The 23,606-nt window shown below is 46.4% G+C and overlaps 1 protein-coding gene across 1 annotated transcript; it reads left to right on the top strand.

The window, feature by feature from the left end:
- The first annotated feature begins 15,562 nt into the window (after positions 1–15,562).
- On the top strand, positions 15,563–23,236 carry KLF10 (Kruppel like factor 10). The gene is made up of 4 exons (XM_040432435.1): positions 15,563–15,702; positions 19,187–19,420; positions 20,051–20,903; positions 22,354–23,236. The coding sequence occupies exons 2-4, from the start codon at positions 19,187–19,189 to the stop codon at positions 22,611–22,613; spliced, it is 1,347 nt and encodes a 448-aa protein (XP_040288369.1). The 5' UTR covers positions 15,563–15,702; the 3' UTR covers positions 22,614–23,236.
- Positions 23,237–23,606: the final 370 nt, after the last annotated feature.

Below are 23,606 nucleotides of genomic sequence, written 5' to 3'. Positions count from 1 at the left end.
CATGACCATCACAAATCATTTTACCTCAGGGCCATCAGATTAAAATATGTGTTCTCTTTCACACATTAACATGATAGGTCACAGGGTGAAGGAACATTTCCTTCCACTCCTCATGCTATAGCCAGGGTCATTAAAGGGAATATTAAAGGGGTTTTCCAGCCTGTAGATACTGATGACCGATCCTGTGGCTAGGTCATCCATATCAGATCAGTGGCAGTCTGACACCAGGCACCCCCACGATCAGCGCTGGAAACTAAATGGTTAACGGAGCTGGAATCAGAAGGCTCCATCCACTGTGTGGTGACTGTCCTGGTGTACTGCAGCTCGGCTATGATGAAGGAATAGGAAAGTGAGCTGCAGTACAATGGCATGTCCACCACACGGTCGATGGCACATTCTGCTTCCAGCTTCATCCACTGTTTTGTTTCTGGTGTCAGTTAAGAACAGCTGATCGGTGGGAGTGCCACTGATCTGATATTGATGACCTAGCCTCATAATAGGTCAACCTCAACAGGATGGAAAACCCCTTTAAGAATCTATCGCTAGGGCAGGACATTAGCCAGATCGGTGGAGGTCAGACTCTCTGCACCCCGCTGATCAGCTGGAGGGACCACGACGCTCAAGTTAGTGCTGCGGCCCCCATCATGTTTTACACTGCACCCCGTCCACTTGGCAGCAGCTGTGCAGGGTTATGCAGCTTTGTGCCATTCATTTGAGACAGCACGAAGAGTAAACAATGAACTCACTGACTAGAGATGAGCGAATTGACTTTGGATGCTTTATCCGAAGTCGATTTGTATAAAACTTTGTCTTAATACTGTACGGAGCGGGACCCCAGTACAGTATTAGAATGCATTGTCTCCGATGAGCCGAAGTTATTACTTTGCGAAGTCTAGCGAGACTTTGTGTAATAACTTTGGTTATTAATTTTTACAGTAAAAAAACCTTGATACAGAACTCGGGTTGGTGGTACCTTGGAACCGAAACCAAGTTCTGTGTTGAGTTTTTTTACAGTAAAAATGTATTCCCGAAGTTGTTACACGATGTTTCGCGAGACATCGCAAAGTAATAACTTCAGCTCATCGGAGCCAATACATTCTAATACTGTATGGAGCGCTCGAAGTCGATTCGCTCATCCCTACTGCTGACCTTCTCATGTGTATGGGGGTGTCCCAACAGATGACGAGGATTGGCCATGCTGGATGTCAACATGCTGATGCTCTGGTCTTACAGGACATAAGCCACTCTCGTCATTGTTAACACATGCACATACGGCTGGGTAAGGATGCATGTATATGAGGAGGTCAGGAGGAATCACTGTAAGCAGAAATAGTGTTGCAAACAGCAATCCAAGGCTCTGATCACATCACATTTATTAAAGGGGTTCTCCCAAGTTAGGATAGGTCAATGGTGTCTGATCCGTGGGGGTCCGACACCTTTTGAAGAGAGTTCCACAAGCACAACGCCATCCATTGAATAGTGGCTGTCCTTGGTATTGCACCGAAGCGCTGCAGCCTCTTCAAACAGCTGATGGATGGGGGTGCTGGGAGTTAGACCCCCACTGATCCGATATTGATGAACTATCCTGAGGATATTAGGCACCCAGCTAACCCCTTTAAATATCTGACAGACAGTGAGTACAGCAGTAGTGCTTGACCATTAATCCATTCAAATGGGGGCAGTCAATCTCCGACCAATTTACAGTATATATTCCCTATCTAGTGGACAGAGGACAACTTGGAGTTAGAAGATTACCCCTTTAAAGGCTACTGCCTACTAGAGATGGCCTTGCGGATCGCCCGGCAGTCGTTTTGCGGCAAACTTTGCTCGTTCGCGGTTCGTCGAACATATGGCGATGTCCGCCAGCGCCATATTCTTTTAAATTGTGAAGAACTTTGAACAATGACACATCCATCAGGTGGTACAGGACAACCAATTGAGACGTTTCAGCACATGGACATACCCCCTACCTTATAAATAAACCTGATCTGGCCGCCATTTTACATTCAGTCTTTTGCCACTGTATGGGAGGTTGCTGTGTGGAGCAGGGACAAACTGTTAGGGACACCAAACGCTAGCTAATAGGGCCACAAAAGTCCTTTTAAGGACTGGCATAGGTGTGCTATCGATAGATGTGACTTACTGAGGGGTCTAATATACTTATAATATACTTTCTAACATAGAAAGTATATTATAGTGCATTTGTATTGTGCAGCAGTTGTGTGCGGTTCTGCTGCGATACCGCAGCTATGCAGTGACAAATGCTATTGGAACAAATAATTTCTACTGGTGTGATATACCAGTTGCCCCCCCAAAAAAGTGATTGAGGCAGGGGTGTGATATACCTTCTTCCACAAATACTGCTCTTCGATAGGGACTTTTGTCACAGGGTCATTTTGAAAATGACAGGCAGAGGAAGAGGCAGGCCATTCCGCAGGGGTGGTAGGGGTCGGACAGGTGCACCAGGCCGGAGCCTAAGTGGGAAGTTGCAGAAGGTGCGTGCGATTACATCAAAGGACGCACCAGACTTGGTTGAGTGGCTCACTCAGCCTTCCGATTTTGCACCCTTCTCATCCTCTCTATCTGCACCCTCTTCACTCTCTGCTGTGTGCATCCCCAAAGACACTACCACCATATCCCCTCCGCTCGAGTCAGAGGAATTATTTTCCCAGATATTACAAGACCTTACCGATGTGCAGCCATTCTTGGTATCGGATCAGGAAGAGGAGGTATTAACGGTTGCCACCCAGCAGTCTGACGACAGTACCCAGATCAGCCCAAGGAGGGTGGTCCCCTCTGTTGCTGCCTCCTCCGAGATCTCTAATGTCAGTGGTCGTGAAGGTGACGATGATGACGTGTCGATGGACGTCACATGGGTGCCCACAAGAGAGGAAGAGGAGGGGAGTTCAGAGGGAGAAACGGAGCAGCAGATAGGGGGGAGAAGCAGGCAGAACTTACAGTGCACAGGAGGCAAAAAGCAGACTGCTAATGTATCTGGAACGAGCCATCCACCATGCACGGTCAGATCTGGCGCTCCCAGGATGCCGTCACAGGGCTCCGCAGTGTGGTCTTTTTTAATGTGTCAGCTGCTGACAATAGTGTTGCCATCTGCAGCCTGTGCTGTCAACACATAAGTCGCGGTAAGCCCAACACTCACCTAGGGACGACAGACTTAAGAAGGCACCTGGCCTCCCATCACCGAGCCCAGTGGGAGCAACACCGTCAGAACCCACAAAGCCACACTCCCGGCGATCCACGTCCTGCCTCTTCTCCTTCTCCTCTCATTTGTCTTCCACTCCACCTTCCACCGTGCCGTCGTTGCGTTCATTTGGCAAAAGGCAGGCTTCCGTGGCCCAAATGTGTGAGCGTAAAAAGATGATGATGCCAGATAACCCTCTTTCCCAACGGCTGACCGCTGGCTTGTCGGAACTGCTAGCCCGCCAACTACTGCCATATAAACTGGTGGACTCGGAGGCCTTTAGAAAATTTGTGGCCATTGGCACACCACAATGGAAGGTCCCCGGAAGGAAATATTTCTCCCAGAAGGGCATCCCAGAGCTATATGGCCATGTTCAGCGACAAGTGAATGTATCTCTGTCATACAGTGTCGGTGCCAAGATACATCTGACCACAGACACATGGTCTAGCAAACGGGCATGGACGGTACATAACTTGTACTGACCACTGGGTGAATCTTCTGACGGCTGTCAGGCATGCAACCCCTGGTACCCGTGTGGATTTGGTGTTTCCGCCAAGGATTGCATGCAGGCCTGCCTCTTCTTCCCCTCCTACTACTCCATCCTCCGTCTCCTCCTCAGCTGACTCCTCCTTTTCCACTGCTACCGCCTCTTCCGCTGCACAACCCCAGCTCCCCAGAACCTATTCGACGTGCCAGGTGAGACGTTGCCATGCTGTGGCTATTGTGCCTGGAAGCCAAGAGCCACACCGGTCCTGCACTCCTTTCAGCTCTTCGGTCACAGGCAGATCAGTGGCTAACCCCGGTCAATTTGACAGTTGGTAAAGTGGTATGCCAATCTGCTGACCGCGGTGAAACAGGGCAAAATGACACACGTGCCGTGCATTGCACACGTCCTGAACTTAGTCGTGCAGCGATTCTTTGCCAAATTCCCCGGGGTCCAGGACGTCTTGCGGCAGGCCAAAAAAATCTCCATGGCCATTTTAGAAGATCTTACATGGCCATGGCTCGCCTTGCTGACGATCAGCGGCGACACCACTTGCCTGTCAGACGTCTGATTTGTGACTGCCCGATGCGTTGGAACTCCACCTTGTATATGCTTGATAGGCTGCTCCAGCAGAAACGTGCAGTTAACGACTACCTGTACGAACTCTGCAGCAGGACAGGTTCTGGGGAGCTTGTTTTTTTTCCACCACGCCAGTGACTGCTCATGCGCGACGCATGCAGACCATTTGATGAGATCACTAAACTGGTCAGTCGCAGCCAGGGTGCCATCAGTGACATCGTACCTTACGCCTTCTTTTTGGAGCATGCAATGCGTCGTGTCATTGATCAAGCCATCGAGGAGCAGGAAGATGAGGAAGTCGCAATGCTGGATGAATTCCCAGGGGGGCTACTCCATTAGAGACAAGTCAACAGGAGTCTGAAGAGGAGTCAGAGGAGGATGGTGCAGCGGCGAAGGAAGAGCATGCTTTAGACTTTTCTAGGATCACTGGTGTTGTCCGTGGCTGGGGGGAGGTGATCGAGGATGAGATTATCCTGGACGATGAGCAGGAGCCAGGCCACTCCACCGCTTCCAGTTTAGTGCAAATGGGGGCCTTCATGCTCCAGTGTTTGAAAAGGGACCCCCGTATAAAAAGCATAAAGGGCAAGGACCAGTACTGTGTGGCAACGTACTTAGACCCCCGGTACAAACACAAATTGGCGGACATGTTACCAGCATTACAGAGGGCTGTCAGAATGCAGCACTTCCAGGCCTTGCTTCGAGAAATGCTGCATTCTGCTTTTGCAGGCGCTGGCAGAGGAATTTCCACTCACAGAGAAACAGTTGCAGGTACCAATCCAACAGCGCATGCAAGAAGAGGGCGGTTTGAAGATGTGTTGGTCACTTCGGATATGAGATCATTCTTGCAGCCAACCCATCGACAGCCGTCCTCCGGATCCAGCCTCAGGGAATGCCTAGACCGAAATGTGTCCGACTACATCGGGTTAACGGCCGATGTGGACATTTTGAGAAGCGAGGAACCCCTGGACTACTGGGTGTGCAGGCCAGAGATGGCACAATTTGCCATGGGACTGTTGGCTTGCCCCTCGTCCAGTGTCCTGTCCGAAAGGACGTTCAGCGCAACAGGGGGGATCGTGACTGATAAGCGCACTCGCCTAGCTCATGACAGTGTGGACTACCTCCCATTTCTAAATATGAATGAGGCATGGATCTCGGAGGAATTAAAAACATGTGACGAGTCGACCACGTTTAATTGAATTTCCTCATGACAGCCCACAAATATCCGCCACCAGCCAGAACAAATAATGGTCCCTGTAAATACAGCGGCATAAAAGGCCTTTTCTGTCCGTTAACACCTTAAGGACCGGGCTCATTTTCACCTTAAGGACCAGGCCATTTTTTGCAAATCTGACCAGTGTCATTTTATGTGTGAATAACTTTAAAACGCTTTTACTTATCCAGGTCATTCTGAGATTGTTTTTTCGTCACATGTTGTACTTCATGACATGGTAAATTGGAGTAAAAAAATAACATTTTTATTTATAAAAAAAATACCAAATTTACCAAGAAATTTTAAACATTTTCAAATTTCCAAGTTTCAATTTCTCTACTTCTATAATACATAGTAATATCTCCAAAAATAGTTATTGATTTACATTCCCCATATGTTTACTTCATGTTTGGATCATTTTGGGAATGCCATTTTATTTTTTGGGGACGTTACAAGGCTTAGAAGTTTAGAAGCAAATCTTGAAATTTTTCTGAAATTTTCAAAAACCCACTTTTTAAGGACCAGTTCAGGTCTGAAGTCACTTTGTGAGGCTTACATAATAGAAACCACCCCTCAAAGTATTCAAAACTGATTTTACAAACTTTGTTAACCTTTTAGGTGTTCCACAAGAGTTATTGGCAAATGGAGATAAAATTTCAGAATTTCAATCTTTGGGCAAATTTTCCATTTTAATCCATTTTGTTCCAGTAACAAATCAAGGGTTAACAGGTAAACTAAACTCAATATTTATTGCCCTGATTCTGTAGTTTATAGAAACACCCCATATGTGGTTGTAAACTACTGTACGGGCACACAGCAGGGCGCAGAAGAAAAGTAACACCATATGATTTCTGGAAGGCAGATTTTGCTAGACTGGTTTATTTACACCATGTCCCATTTGAAGCCCCCCTGATGCACCCCTAGAGTAGAAACTCCACAAAAGTGGCCCCATTTTGGAAACTACGGGATAAGTTGGCAGTTTAGTTGGGATTATTTTTAGGGTACATATGATTTTTCGTTGCTCTATATTACATTTTTGTGAGGCAAGGTTACAAAAAATTAAAATTCAGAAATTTCATCTCATAGAAACATAGAATGTGTCGGCAGATAAGAACCATTTGGCCCATCTAGTCTGCCCAATATACTGAATACTATGAATAGCCCTTGGCCCTATCTTATATAAAGGATGGCTGTATGCCTATCCCATGCATGCTTAAACTCCTTCACTGTATTTGCAGCTACCACTTCTGCAGGAAGGCTATTCCATGCATCCACTACTCTCTCAGTAAAGTAATACTTCCTGATATTACTTTTAAACCTTTGCCCCTCTAATTTAAAACTATGTCCTCTTGTAGCAGTTTTTCTTCTTTTAAATATTCTCTCCTCTTTTACCTCCATTTGCCAATAACTCTTGTGGAACACCTAAAGGGTTAAAAAATGTTTGTAAAATCTGTTTTGAATACCTTGAGGGGTGTAGTTTCTTAGATTATCAGTTTTATGGAGTTTCTACTCTAGGGTGCATCAGGGGGGCTTCAAATGGGACATGGTGTAAAGAAAAACAGTCCAGCAAAATCTGCGTTCCAAAAACCATATGGCGCTTCTTTCCTTCTGCGCCCTGCTGTTTGCACTTTGACTGTGTTCATTTGAGGGGTTAGGTCATGTGTTATTTTTATAGAGCAGATTACTACGGAAGCGGCAATACCTAATATGTCTACTTTTTTAAATTTATTTAGGTTTTACACTATAATATCCTTTTTTAAACAAAAAAAGTCTTTTTTTTTTTATTAGCCTATTGTCTTAGGTAGGGGCTCATTTTTTGCAGGATGAGAGGACGGTTTTATTGGCACTATTTTGGGGTGCATATGACTTTTTGATTGCTTGCTATTACATTTTTTTTGATGTAAGGTAACAAAAAAAAGTGTAATTGCAAGCGATCAAAAAGTGATATGCACCTCAAAATAGTGCCAATAAAACCGTCCTCTCATCCCGCAAAATATGAGCCCCTACTTAAGACAATCGGCTAAAAATAAAACTGACTCTCAGACTATGAAGATACTAAAATGTTTTTTTTTTTTCGCCCAGAAAAAAAAAAACTATAGCTCTCATGACCTAACCCCTCAGATGAACACAGTCAAATAAAATAAAAAAACGGTGTAAAAAAAGCCATCATCTGAAGGGCTAGGTCATGAGAGCTATAGTTTTTTTTTATTTTTTTTTCTGGGCGATTGTCAGTGGCTAAATAGAATTAAAATTGGGGAAGGGCATTATAAATTTAGTACTCCATGGAAGTGTGGTACTCCCTGAAGCAACCGTCAATGGAGAGGCCCGGATGATTAGGGCACGTGTCACACTGAGTGGTGGTGTCCTTCCATATACCCCTCCTGTTACACGCTCTGCACTTTTTTGGGGACCGTCCCTTCTTTCCAGTATGGGGGACCACACCTGGAAAGTGTTGGCCAGGGACGATCCGGGCGCCTCCAGTTCCTGAGGTACTCCGGCCTGCTCTTTCCCGGTCAGAAAAGATCAGGGCCTTAAGGACTGCCTCATAGAACTGGAGGAATTTCCCTCTGTTGCCAGCGCTTCGGGACAGCACAAAAGAGTTGTACAAGGCAACCTGTACCAAGTAGACCACAACTTTTTTGTGCATGGCATTATATGGCTTGAGGACTTGATCAGAGAGATCAACTCCTCCCATATACCGATTGTAGTCGACAATACAATCGGGCTTGAGGACTGTTGCCACGGTACCTCGCACAGGGGCAGGGGTGATGCCGTTACCGTGAATTGTGGACAGTACAAGGACATCCCTCTTGTCCTTATATCTGACCAGCAACAGATTTCCACTGGTAAGGGAGACCACGTTGATTTTTCTGCACGGTCCCACAAGTGGACGTGGATCTGGCGGCGAGGGACTGGAACAAAGGGATACTAGTATAAAAGTTACCCACGTACAGGTGGTAACCCTTATCTAGCAGTGGGTGCATAAGGTCCCACACAAGTTTCCCGCTAACTCCCAGAGTGAGAGGACATTCTGGGAGTTCAATACAGGACTCTCGCCCCTCGTACACACGAAACTGTAAGTGTACCCTGAGGTACTCTCACAAAGTTTGTACAGCTTCACGCCATACCTCGCCCGCTTAGAGGGAACATACTGACGGAAAATGAGTCTCCCCTTGAAAGCAATGAGAGACTCATCAACAGCGACCCCCCTTCCAGGTATATAGGCTTCCAAAAATTAGGCCCCGAAGTGATCGATGACCGGCCTGATTTTGAACAGACGGTCATAGGCAGGATCACCTCGGGGGGGACATGCTGCATAATGCAGGCATTTCCGGATGGCCTCAAAACAGGAATGTGTCATGGCCATACAGTAGAGTGGGGTCTGGTAGAGGACGTCCCCACTCCAGTACTGCCTGACACTCGTTTTTTTTTATTAGGCCCATGTGCAGCACGAGGCCCCAAAACGTCCTCATCTCGACTGCACTGACCAGAGTCCAGCCACCGGACCTAGCCAAAAAGGAGCCCGGGTGTTGAGCAATGAACTGTTGGGCGAACAAGTTCGTTTGCTCCACCATCAGATTCACAAAGTGATCACTGAAAAAAAAAAAAAAAGTCATATTCAGTGAAGCCCACTGTGGGAATCTGGATTCCTGATTGGCCAACAAAATCAGGAATCACGTGCTCAAAATCCTCTGGGGTGTACACTATGCAAGTTCACCGGTAGGGGGCTCAGGTGGACTTATCTGGTGGGCCGGAAAACTAGTACGAGCCCCAGAGCTGCTTGTACTAGTGTGGGCCACAGGGTCCTTGGCATGGGGGTCCCCTTGCTCCGCCGCCTTGGGGGCTCATCATCACTAGATGATGAGGAGGATGTCGATGACAAGAGAAAGTGGGGTCATCCTCGACCTCACTGGGGCTCTTAGGGCCGGAGGCAAGCAGGGCGTATGCCTCTTTGGCCGAGAACGTCTGGCGGGCCATAGGGGAGTGTGTGTGTGCATGTGTATGGGGGCACAGGTATTCGCGTACTTACCCTAAACCTAACAGAAAAAATAAATTTAAAAAAAGAAAAAAAAAAGCCCAAAAAAAGGTGAAAAAAAAAAAAGTTTCAAACTCGCTGATCAGCGGTGGGGTGGCCAATGCGCTAACAGTGGCCGGATGCTAAGAGTGCCGGCCACAGTCAGCGCACGGACAAAAAAAAAGTGCTTACGCCCAAAAAAATGTGTGGGGAGGGGGGCGGGGGGCAAGCTGCAGCACCCCTGGGGGGGTCTAGGGTCACACAGCTGAGTGTGCTGTGGACCCTAGACACCCGATCAGGGTGATACTGAAAAAAAACCTTTTTTTTTTCTTCTAAACTCTCCCTAATCTCCCTGCCTAATTTAAGCTGTCCCTAAACCTGTCCCTAAGTACCTGTGGGGGGTGCTGGGCACAGATGAGGGGTGCTGGGCTCCACGAGGCTCCTCTCTCCATGCTCCAGGACGCAGTGTGGAGGAGGAGGCAGAGCTGGGGGAAGTCAACCGCCCCTCCAGCCAATCGTAAGCGATCCTGAGAGGTGATGTCACCATCACCTCTCAGAATTAAAGGATGGTGATTGGTGGTGTATTAATACACCACCGATCACCATCCTATTCCGGGTTATCGGGTCACCAGAGACCCGAATAACCCAAAGACGCAGCAAACCGCAGGTCTAAATTTACCTGCGGTTTGCCGATACGGGGGAGGGGGGGGAGAGGGGGTCACAGGACCCCCCTCGGCATTGTCACAGAGTGCCTGCTAAATGATTTCAGCAGGCACTCTGTTCCGATCACATAAGGGTGTACCTGTACGCCCTGTGTCCCCAACAGATTAAATGCCTAATGATTTGGGCCTCTGAGGAATTCAACACCTGTGACGACGACGTGTTTCCACTATTATCATTAGTTTTTTTTTCAAGAGGGGGGATTTCGTTAGCCATGTTTTTTATCCAATTTTATATTTTTAGTTTTTTTAAACATATGTATTTGTACTGGCCTTTAGTAAAATTGATATCCATTGACTGTCTAATAGACCTCCAGCCACATAATCACTCAATCTTTTCTGCACGTTGAATGCATAATTTTTGGGGGCCTGTAGTCCACTGCCATGCTGTAAAACTGATATCCAATGACCGTGTAATCTACCTCCAGCCAGCCACATACTTGTTCTTTTCTGTCCGCTGAATGCATAATTTTTGGGGCCTGTAGTCCACTGGCCTGCTGTAAAATTGATATCCAATGACCGTGTAATCTACCTCCAGCCACATACTTACTTGTTCTTTTCTATACGCTGAATGCATAATTTTTGGGGGCCTGTAGTCCACTGGCCTGCTGTAAAATTGATATCCAATGACCGTGTAATCTACCTCCAGCCACATACTTACTTGTTCTTTTCTATACGCTGAATGCATAATTTTTGGGGCCTGTAGTCCACTGGCCTGCTGTAAAATTGATATCCAATGACCGGGTAATCTACCTCCAGCCAGCCACATACTTACTTGTTCTTTTCTATACGCTGAATGCATAATTTTTGGGGCCTGTAGTCCACTGGCCTGCTGTAAAATTGATATCCAATGACCGTGTAATCTACCTCTAGCCACATACTTACTTGTTCTTTTCTGTATGGTGAATGAATAATTGTTGGGGCCACGGAGGAATTCAACACCTATTATCATTAGGGGGGTTTTCAAGAGGGGAGATTTTGTTAGCCATGTTTTTAATCCAATTTAATATTTTTAGTTCTTTTAAACATATGTATTTGACCTGTATTTGTACTGGCCTGCAGTAAAATTGATATCCATTGACTGTGTAATATACCTCCGGCCACATAATCACTTGATCTTTTCTGTCCGGTGAATGCCTAATGTTTGGGGCCTGTAGTCCAGTGGCCTACAGTAATCACAGGGAACAGCCTGTTTTAAAACGTAGCCTTTAATCTAATTTAAACATAAAATAACAAACTCCCACAGACACACATAGAAAAGAACAAAAAAAAAAGAAAAAGATATATCCTTGATGACATAGAAGATGGTACTGCAATCGTCCAATGACACGGGTCAGTGATAGACGGGGTGGACAATCATGGAGTCTGATCTGTCCCTATTCCTGGCCCTAGGCTGGGTAGCCCTGCCTGAGAACGGAATAGCCGCCCTGATAAGGACGATCCCGTGTTCTGGAACCTCCTTGTGAGACCTGAATAGACCCTATAATCCAGGTGGGTCCCTACTTCGGGGCCTGCTCTAGGTACACAAAACAAAAAAACAAAACAAATATAGATTGACAGTATAGGGAGCAACAGACCACCCACACTCATGGATGCTGCGTCTTGTGGGTGGACAGTTGCTAGCAAGGATTATGTCATGAAAGGTGCACAGACAACCGCAGGTCTGGTTATCTATGAATATGTATCATCAAATAGGCGATATCAGTGTGCAGCCATCACACTCTAGAATCAATGTGTGATGTCAACACACCGAAAGTCGCCGTACACATTTGTACATGCAAGTGTATAAATAGGATGTATATACACGCTAGGCACCAGAAGCACTGCCTATGGTAGCATGCAATCAGGTGCCAGTGTCCCAACGCGTTTCACCCTAATTGATTGTCGGGTTCCTCAGGGGACATATATAAGTACAATGCTGTTTTTGGCATCAATAAGAGGTAACATAGCAGTCAGCAGGGTCCTCAATTATGATGACACAGTTTGACCAGATCATTTACTGGTCATATTACGTTCAGTCGTTTGATAGCTTTAAACAGTCATATTCACGGACCACATTAGAGGGCCTTTGGAGGGGGAGGCACTAAATGAGAGTCACTTGCCAGTGTGGGTATATGAGTTACACGTTTCCACACAGATATCCAGGCATATGCGAACATAGATGGTTCCCACATAGGTAATTAGAGTGACGACCTCCTAAAACAGCCACATATGTGTGATGACATGTGTGATAAGCATGGCAAACAAGTAACCAGATACTACTTGCGTGTCCGGATGCAGCCAAAGGGGCCCCAGGCTGTCTGTGGAGTTAGTAGTATGTCCACTGTCACTCCAGCCATAGCCCGTGTACACACTGTTTGGAGCAGAGAAAATAATCAAAGTTAAAAGCCAGATAAGGCCATAGAAACCAACCTTTTGTAGGTGAGAAGAAAAACCCCCAGTTCTCCGAGGAACTCACAGATAATGGTGCCTCACTGGTCCTGTGTGTGAGGTCGCCATGCAGAGAAACCTGTCCGGTTTAAATAGCCCGCCCTTAGAAGATGGTGCGAGGGGCCGGATATTCTCCAGCCCGTCCCTATCCAGGCCTTGGTTAGGCGTGGACTTGTGACTTAATCACGCCTCTAATGGGCGTGTCTGTCATGCTGGGTGTCTAAGGCAACCCCCATATATCTAGTATGTCCTATGTGCCGCGTCCCGCCCACACGGGGTGTGCCCCATTAATATGGGCGGACCTGGTCCTGGTCATATTACAATTCAGCCAGCATCAGAGCCGTCGCTGATGACGTCACTGGCGGCGCCCGATCACATGGCCTAGCCAGCGTCACGTCCTCGGCTCAGTGTCAGGGCGTCACGTCCTCTTCTTAAAGGCTCTACAAGTTTTGCCAATATATCTGAGGCTGCATTTACACTGGGCCATGTAGACCACGCCTGTTGTATTGCAATTCGCAAAACCACGGGTCATATATGTATGGTTCTGTTCGGTATTCGTAAAGGACTGGCCTACTGCTATGAAGGAACAAGCCTTACATTTACCACACCTATAGGTCCCTATCCGCTAACCAAGTACACGGAGGGGGGGTAGGTTCAAAATGGCTGTGTACCAGCTGATCCCCTAGTGGCCTACAGTAAAAAATGTATCCACTGACCACATAATGTACCTCGAGCCAAATAATCAGAATTTCTTTTATGTCAGGTGAAAGCCAAATTTTTAAGGCCCGTACTCCCGTGGCCTAAAATAAATTTTTTATAGGCTCCAACAGGGCACATTTAAGAGAATTCCTCTTTAAGACGCATAAAAATGTCCCCTGATTAAGATACATATTTTTTGTTGGAATTTTTGCCATTGATCCCCCTCTAGTATGTCACTGTCCATGTTGTGGGACTATTTGTGCACTTCTACTAAGTATTTGGTGGCTGCAAATATGAGCTGAAGGTTTTTCAGGTTCGCCTGCCATGTTGGCAGATCGTAATTACACAGCTCGATCTGCCGCCAGCTAGCGATGATTTTTAAGCGTGCTTAAAAAAAACACAGTTGCCCGAGGAATGAGAGTTTGCACGTTCATCGGGCAAGCTACGACAGTATAAGTGCTCATTCGCACGACCATATGAATTGTAAAAAAACGGATGACATCCATGTGACATCCGTTCTTTTTGCAGATCCATTGTAACAATACCTGCACTTGTCCGCAAAATGGACAAGAATAGGACATGTTCTATTGCGCAACGAACATACGGAAACATAATGCACACAGTCATTTCCGCATATAGACCTATAAAAAAACGGAATGAAAAAAAATATGGTCGTGTGTATGAGCCCTTAAACTGCAAAATGATTGCTAACGAGTGTTCATATGAACGTTCGTTAGAGATCATCTGCCAAATATCGGCAGGTGCAATACAGCCTTAAGAATTTTACAAAGGAACTACTTAGTCAAGAAGCGCATTTCTTTGTAAGTAGTGGGTGCAATCACAGGGAGCGATTGCGCCAGCCCCCGTCATTGTGCCCCTCAGATGCCGTGTTTATAGCTGATGGCAGCATCTGACAGCAATAATACAGTGTCAAATAAAATAAAAAATAACAAAATCATACTTACCTCATCCATTTGATTGCAAAGAGGCGGCCGCTTCCATCTTGATTGAAGATCTAGCACGAAATCTCACGCGGCCCATGATGACGTCACCCCGTCGGCAGGCGTGGTGACGTCATACGTCACCGCGCACAGGATTTTGTGCGAGTTCTTCAATCAAGATGGTGACGGCCGGCTCTTCGCGCTCAAACGGATGAGGTAAGTATGATTTTTTTTGTTTTTTTACCCCATTTCAGGTAAAATCGATTTGTTACCACGAAGCACAAGGAAATTCAGCTTTGCGGCAAATCGAATTTTCCCTGAAATTTGGATCGAGTTCGATTCGCTCAACACTAGTCACCTGGTATAAAGCCACCCTAAAGAAAATAAATGAACGGCACTACAACCTGACAACCCAAGGTGAGTGCACTGCCCCTTCACACAATGTTTGATACCAAATACTTACCTCCCAACTTTTGAAAATCACAGAGGGACAATATGAGCGGTGCGCGTCACAGCAATTTTTTTCCATACTAGGCCACGCCTCTAACGCCGCCAAAAGCATAATTACTGACTCCTTAACAACTGGAACAGCCGGGGATCGGTTAGGGGAGTGTCAGTTCCTTTATTTTTTACAGCATGTGCAGCCTATAGGACAATTCTTTTCTTGTGCTTCAATATCCATTTAAATATTAGCACATAAATCATTGAATTATTGATATTTTAAGGTCTAAATTGCACAAAATAAAAAAGTTATGATATAATATACAGGTAGAAACCATACAGACACTTTACTAAGGGGCAATTTAGTAAATGTATTAATACAGATTTATGCATTTATTCCTTAGGTCAAAAAGAGGGACATTTAAGGAGCAAAGAGGGACTTGGGTCAAAAAGAGGGACTGTCCCTCCAAAAGAGGGACACTTGGGAGGCATGCAAAAATACTTTAAATTAATAGAAAAACCATTGCCCTTGGTGTCCCCAGAGAACAAAGGCAGAAGGAGCTGCGATTAGATATCTAGTCCTTGCTCTGCGTTTTGTGGGCTTTCAGGAGGGGGAAGGGAATGGAAGCAGAATGGGGACGTGACCATCAGTCACGCAGCCTCCCCGCCCGGGTCCCACCTCCTGGATGAGTGTGAAGGATGCCAGGGATGCTGCATCACTATGGGACTTCCCGGGCCGTTCAGCCCCCGGACTCTCTGGACCACGCACTGACTAGAGCGTTACCACGCCGTTTAGCAGCAGCTGATCACGTGCGATCTGGCTGCTGATTGGTCGCCGCCTTACACACCTTTACAGCTGATTGGCAGAGGCTTTCCCCGCCCGGGTCTACGTTCTATGAGCTGCAGCACTATCTGAATGGAGCAGCTGTGTATAGGGAGAAGTGCATAGCAGCAGAGCCACACTGCCCATCACCTACCGAGCCAGGTAAGTGCCCGCACTGCTGCTACCACTGAACCAAATGGTCCCTAGGCAATTTCATTGGCGGTTACTTTCTAGGAAACGATCTGATCGATCACGACATTTAATCTGCCTGTTGTATTGAAACATGCTGAGGGTTGTAGTCTTGTCAAACAGCCATGACTAGAAGGCACAACAAGACCATGGGCGGAGGGCGGGGGGTTAATGTACCAAAGTCGTTATACTGATGTATTGTGTAACTGTAGTGCAAGGGAGGGATCTGCAACTTTTAGGACATGCTGAGAGTTGTAGTGTCACAGGCTGCACTCCATTGCATTAAAGGTGTTGACTTTTGTGGGTTTTGCAAGCTTTTGGGGCAACATGTGGTGCAACTGGTGGGGGGGGGGGGGTGAATGGTTCGCAGGAAATGGGGCTTCATATGGGATATATTATATATACCTTATATCAGACTGTCCGTTATATGTGCTATTATGCACCACTGCCCATTATACACATTATACACTACCATCCATTATATGCACATTATTATACACTACTGTCCATTATATGTCATACTGTCCAATATACACAGATTATAACACACTACCACCCATTATATATATATGTTATTACGCACTACCGTCCGTTATATACAGGTTATTACACACTACCGTCCGTTATATACAGGTTATTACACACTAATGGCCATTATATGTTATTATACACTACCATCCGTTATATACAGGTTATTACACACTACCGTCCGTTATATACAGGTTATTACACACTACCGTCCGTTATATACAGGTTATTACACACTACCGTCCGTTATATACAGGTTATTACACACTACCGTCCGTTATATACAGGTTATTACACACTACCGTCCGTTATATACAGGTTATTACACACTACCGTCCGTTATATACAGGGGGGGGGTCAATGGTTCGCAGGAAATGGGGCTTCATATGGGATATATTATATATACCTTATATCAGACTGTCCGTTATATGTGCTATTATGCACCACTGCCCATTATACACATTATACACTACCATCCATTATATGCACATTATTATACACTACTGTCCATTATATGTCATACTGTCCAATATACACAGATTATAACACACTACCACCCATTATATATATATGTTATTACGCACTACCGTCCGTTATATACAGGTTATTACGCACTACCGTCCGTTATATACAGGTTATTACGCACTACCGTCCGTTATATACAGGTTATTACACACTACCGTCCGTTATATACACGTTATTACACACTAATGGCCATTATATGTTATTATACACTACCATCCGTTATATACAGGTTATTACACACTACCGTCCGTTATATACAGGTTATTACACACTACCGTCCGTTATATACAGGTTATTACACACTACCGTCCGTTATATACAGGTTATTACACACTACCGTCCGTTATATACAGGTTATTACACACTACCGTCCGTTATATACAGGTTATTACACACTACCGTCCGTTATATACAGGTTATTACACACTACCGTCCGTTATATACAGGTTATTACACACTACCGTCCGTTATATACAGGTTATTACACACTACCGTCCGTTATATATAGGTTATTACACACTACCGTCCGTTATATACAGGTTATTACACACTACCGTCCGTTATATACAGGTTATTACACACTACCGTCCGTTATATACAGGTTATTACACACTACCGTCCGTTATATACAGGTTATTACACACTACCGTCCGTTATATACAGGTTATTACACACTACCGTCTGTTATATACAGGTTATTACACACTACCGTCCGTTATATACAGGTTATTACACACTACTGTCCGTTATATACAGGTTATTACACACTACCGTCTGTTATATACAGGTTATTACACACTACTGTCCGTTATATACAGGTTATTACACACTATTGTTCTTTATATACATTATACTCTACTCTCCATTACAGATGGGTGTTTGGCGCACTTTATGTATGGACAGCTACTTGTAATGGCAGTGTGAGGTATCTGCCGCCTCAGGCGTCGCCCATTACCCCCTGACACTTCATTAGGGCAGCTCATTACCTCTACCATTGTGTATAATAATAACTGAGGAGTTCCCCTGCTGCAGTAGTAATAGGTAGCAGCGGGTGCTCGTCCCCGGCTCTGTGTATATATATGTACGTAGAGCGGGGGCGCGCCCTGACAGAAACTGGGTGAAAGGTAAGAGAGCGGCAGGTCCCAGAGTTCACGCTTCCTGAGGGTTGTAGGCAGCAGCTGATCACGCTTCCTTCACGTGCATGCCTCGGAGACCGTTGGCCAATCGCGGCGCGTCCGAGTAGTCTTTTGCAGCCAATGGGCGTCGTCGAGGACGGTGATTGGTCGCGGCGCGGCAGCGCTGTGTTTGTGTAACTGGGGCCGAGAGGCGGGAGTGAGGCGTGTGGGAGAATAACACAAAGGCTGACGAGAGGTCTGCGCTGCTCCTCCGCGGGCACATGACTGGGGCTGGCTGCAGGCCTAGTACTGGGCTGGGGGTAGAGGTTAAAAAAGAAATAGACCAGTAATGGCGTACATGTAACCATAAAACAAAACACCTGCACAACTGTAGCACTACAAGACCCAGCATGCCCTGCTTATTAGGCTATGCTCACGTCAAATAGGATGTGAATAGAGAATTTAAAAAGTGTATTCCAGCTGTTGTCAGGGCAACCACCTGAGGCCCAGTGGGTCCTATCAATTAGAATAGGACCCTTCACAATACTGGCTGGGGCGGTTGCTTTGGCAACCTGAGGGCCCAGCATGCAGTTTCCCCTCTCCTCCACACCCGATGGATAGGTAGGAGAGTACGCCTGGACAGCCCCTTTAATAAAGGGGTTTTCCAGGAATCATACACTGATGATCTATCGGTCGGTACGGGGTCTGATACCCGGTTGCCCCCACCCAATCAGTGGTTTGAAGAGGCCGCTGCTTCCTAGGCCAGGTCACATGACGTAGGTGCGGCTCAGTCCTATTCAAGTGAGTGGGCCTGAGCTGCAATACCGAGCACAGCCACTATGCAATGCATGGCGCTGTGAGAATGCCACAGACTCTTCAAACAGCTGATTGACGGGAGATCGCGGCGGTCGGACCCCCACCAATCGGATATTGATGAGGATGCATAATCAGTATAGGAGTCCAGGAAAAGCCCTTTAAAAAAGGAAATTGGTGGGGGTCTAACCCATTGCTAGAACAGCGAGCACCCCTCCGCACCACCACGACCTTTGGAGCGGTGACGCACATAATGTTTGTTTTTTTTGCCACAGTTTTCATAAAATTGCATCAAAAAACTGCAACACGAACGCACCGTGTGAATGCGACCTATAGGGAACAGAGTAGTGAGCGCGCTCGCGTATGGTGTGAGCGTGCCCATGTGTTGTCTGACAAAAACCCTCTCACGGCAGCGACTTTTGAGGGTAAAACGGCTGTAGAATGACCCAGTATTGCTTTCTTTTGCTTTCTAATAGATGGATAAAATAGAAGTCCTTAGACACCATCCCTACGGTGGCGCCCCCTGGAAGTCCGCTCCGGGGAAAGGAGACTTTGAAGCGGTGGAAGCGCTTATGTACATGAGCAACCGCTGGAAGCTGGAGTCCAAATGTTATACCGATTTGAGACCAATTACCCCAGCGTCTGACCTCTCGGAGAGCGAAGATAGCTTGATGACAGCCGAATTCAGCAGTGCCACCATGCCAGCCTTTGTAAGTGCCCGCTGCTCTGTTTATTTGCCGAGGTGTCATTGTGCAGTCAGACTACGATGAATTGCTTTGACCCTCGGGACCTTGATGACCTGGAGATTATTAATACTGCCAATATGTTTTGACTGCCTGCAGCCACCACTAGAGGGAGCTTTGGAGCTTGAAGGGCGCCTGTCAGCAGACTTGTACCTGTTACATGTGCTTTTGGCAGCTTAAGGCATCTGTGTTGGTCCCATGTTCATATGTGCCCACATTGCTGATAATTTTTTTTTTATTATATGCAAATTAACCTCTAGGAGCAACAGGGGCGTTGCCGTTACACCTAGAGGCTCTGCTCTCTCTGGAACTCTTGCACCCTCAGCACTTTGATTGACGGGGCATGGCATGATGGCGTGTTCACTGCCTGGGGCGTGGCAGTTGCTCCTAGAGGCTCATTTGCATAAATCAATACATCATTATGAACATGGCACCAACACAGATGCCTTCAGCTGCCAATCGCACATGTGACGGGTACAGATCTGAAAACGGATGCCCTTTTAAAAAAAAAAAATCCTAAAATGTAAGGATTTCTTTGTAAATTGCACAATTATTCAAACTTCACATTAACTTTCTGCTTCTTTTATGCCTTTACAGTGCCTGACCCCACCATATAGCCCTTCTGAATTCGAAATGTCCCATTCCCCTGGCATCCACACCGTGTGCCCAGTACCAGCTACTGAGAAAAACAGGTCTGCATCTGGCATGAGCCATAGAAATTTAGGCCCAACCCAACCAAAAGCCCAGGTGACCAGCGTCATCCGCCATACCGCCGATGCCCAGATCTACGATCAGCATCATCCGGGGCTGCCAAAGAATTGCGAACGTCCTATTGCAAACAGCAACGGTCAGCTGAGGGCTTCCCCTGGCATGGCGGTGCCAACGTGTGAGAATAATAGGCACGAGCAGATCAAGACTGAAACTCAGACAGCGCCCGTTGTCCTGCCGGCACATAATAATCCTCCGACCGCTCTCCAGAATTGCATTGGGAAAGCCAATTCTGATGCCAGCCATGCTCCAATGCATATCCCGTCCCTGCCACTGCTCGTTTCCACACCGTTACATGCAAGTGCCATGTCCCAGATGCCAGTCCTATGTCAGATGGTTCCCTTCTCTTCTAACAATTCCATGGTGACGAGAGTAGTCGCAAACACTCCTGCCCAGCCCCCAGCCGTCATGCAGCCTCTGTTTTACATGGGAGCCCAAGTGCCAAAAGGGACAGTCATGTTTGTCATGCCCCAACCTCTGGTGCAAAGCACAAAGACTGTTGTGTCCAGTGGTCATCGCCTGTCACCCATTGCACCAGCACCCAGCGTTGCACCTTCAGAAGGAAAGGTCTCATCGCACCTAGATTCCTCCCGAATTAGAAGTCATATCTGCAGCCAGCCCGGGTGTGGCAAGACGTACTTCAAGAGCTCACATTTGAAGGCACATATGAGAACGCATACAGGTAAGATGCTAGCCTCAAGCGTCGAAAGTCTACGGTATAGATTACTACACCTGGTTTTTGCCGGTGGATTGTCCATATACTATAATGTTCACAGCAGCACAGAATATTTCAGGAACCCAGACCTAAGCAGAGATGCCACCACACCTCTTTGTATATCCAAGCATTGGACAACTGTTGTAGGTTCATTGTTTTTAATTTTAATAAACAGGTTTTTTTGGAGTTTGGTATTGATGGCCTATCCACCAGTGTCTGATTGGTGGGGGTCCCACGCTAGGCAACCCCGCCCATCAGCTGTTCGAAGGGGACGTGGTACTTCGGTGAATGCTGCAGCCTCCTAACAGCATTCCAAGCACAGCATCACGCATTGTATAGTGGCTGTTCTTGGTACTGCAGCTCAGGCCCACTACACAATTCACTTGAATTAGACTGAGCCGCAAATAGGCCACGTGACCTACGAACATGACGTCAATGGTCTAGGCCAGGGATCGGCAACCTCTGGCACTCCAGCTGTTCAGAAACTACAACTCCCAGAATCTTCCTTTAACTTCTATGGGAGTTAGAAGAGCAGCCGAGCATGTTTGCATGCTGGGAGTTGTAGTTTCACGGCAGCTGGAGTGCCGAAGGTTGCTGATCCCTGGTCTAGGAAGAGGCCGCGGCACACATTCACAGCTGATCGTCGCCGATCAGATATTGATGGTCTATCCTGAGGATAGGCCACCGATATTAAACTCCCAGTAATCCTTTTAAATTATTAAATATAAAAGAATTTGCACTCATTTTATATTATAAATTATTACTTTTATTACTTAGAGGCATGTTAAAGGGTGGTCCCTTTTGAAACCCCCCATCAATAAGCTGTTATCGCTGGTGGAAGTTGCAGGCAGCTGCACATTACTGCAGCGGCCACTGCTGGTGATATGTGGTAATACATGGCACCCATTCAAATCAATGGGAAACCATGTAATGTATCTTCCTACTGCGGCCTTCGCAGTGTTCGCCAACAAACACATGCGGGCTGCCATCTTGACTCACAAGTCCGGCGATGCACAGGTAAGCCCTTACCTGTGCCTGCGCCGCGAGCCGGTCTGAAAAAAATGCGGTCACTGGGAGCAGGCAGTTTTGAGAACAGCCTGATGAAGGCCCCCGGCGGCTGTTCTCGGAACTGCCTGCTCCCGGTAACCGCATTTGTTTCAGACAGGCACAGGTAAGGACTTAACTGTGCATCGCCAGACTTGTGAGTCAAGATGGCAGCCCGCATGTGTTCGTTGGTGAACACTGCGAACTGGCCATCACTGCTCCAGAGTGGAAGCCTGTGCATATGAACAGGGGTTGTCTTAATATTTCAACCCCTCTACGTGAAGACTTTTATGCCTGCACAGTAAATTTATCCTCAGCTATTACGGTATATCTGTACATTTTGCTAAATTCTAATTTCTTCATTTGTGTACAGGAGAAAAACCCTTCAGCTGTAGCTGGGAAGGTTGTGAAAGGAAGTTTGCTCGCTCTGATGAACTGTCTCGGCACCGGCGGACACACACAGGGGAGAAGAAGTTTGCATGTCCAAAGTGTGACCGTCGATTCATGCGCAGCGATCACCTGACCAAGCACGCACGGCGCCACCTATCGACAAAAAAGCTCCCCACTTGGCAGATGGAAGTGAGCAGGATAAGCGACATCGTCATGCCGCAGGCCTCGGCTCCTGTCCAGTGAAGGCACCTACAGGCCTTACAACTCTCAGGATAAAGTGGCCATGGTCCCAAACCATGATGAAAGATCACGTCCGCCCCATTATGGATGCGACTCTGGTTCGATCTTTCTCGGAAGGAAATGTGGTCCGTGAAGGAACGGTAGCGAATACAGACAGACTTTGACGAAGACTCGGGTTCCTATATTTGTCATTTTTTTTGTTCTACTGCATTGTTGAAATATGTCAAATGCAGGCGGTTTTGTGTAGAGCTATCAAGTACACAATGTGACCAGGGTGATATGGGGCGTGAATATTTTCACCGCTTACAATATTTTGCCGGGTAGTTAAGAATACCAGGGATGAGTGGCGTGACCTTGACTATAACACACTGGACTGGTTAGTCATCTCCTGACATAACGTGGGGCTACGTAGGCCCCATAGTGAAGAGTAACCAGTACCTGATTTACTAACACTTCTAGTTAACTATAAAAGCTAGTCAATACTTTGAACAGCTGAGTTTTATATCGCTAACCAGATAATGCTTTCATAGCTCAATAGAGACAGTAATGGTGACAACACAAATTATATTTTTTAATGTGTTAATGTTAGGGCTCATTCAGACGGCCGTATGCTGCCCGCAAAAAAACAGATCCGTATTTTAGCGGATAGCATACGGCCGTATGAATGAGCCCTTACACTCAGGAATAATACCGTATTTTATGCGATCTTCAGTTTACCAAAAAAAAAAGATGCAGGATATTCAGTTTAAAGGAGAGCTCCATTTTTTTTTTTTTTGGTCTGCAGTGCAGGAAAAGTGTCCGCCAGTCACCTTACCTTCACCCAGCTCCATGGGTATATTGATGCCATTCTCCTTGGCAACCTATGCACTTTGTTACTGGATTAGTTTTTTGACTTTTCTAATATAAGACATACAGATCAGATTTGGATCTGTCCGCGGTTATTTTGAAGAATAGTGTTTGCTCAAAGGTGTTGTCCAGAAGCAGAATTTTTTGATA

This window comes from Bufo bufo, chromosome 5 (genome assembly GCF_905171765.1).
Source record: "Bufo bufo chromosome 5, aBufBuf1.1, whole genome shotgun sequence".
Lineage (NCBI taxonomy): Eukaryota > Metazoa > Chordata > Amphibia > Anura > Bufonidae > Bufo > Bufo bufo.
The sequence above is the reverse complement of the archived record's forward strand: the minus strand, read 5'-3'. Positions and strand labels throughout refer to the sequence as shown.

What these genes read in the sequence shown, in the direction of transcription:
- KLF10 (XM_040432435.1), top strand. Translation starts at nt 19,187, where the DNA reads ATGGATAAAATAGAAGTCCTTAGACACCATCCCTACGGTGGCGCCCCC. An exon ending in GTGCCACCATGCCAGCCTTT is followed by an intron (nt 19,421 to 20,050) that starts GTAAGTGCCCGC and finishes ATGCCTTTACAG; the next exon opens with TGCCTGACCCCACCATATAG. An exon ending in ACATATGAGAACGCATACAG is followed by an intron (nt 20,904 to 22,353) that starts GTAAGATGCTAG and finishes ATTTGTGTACAG; the next exon opens with GAGAAAAACCCTTCAGCTGT.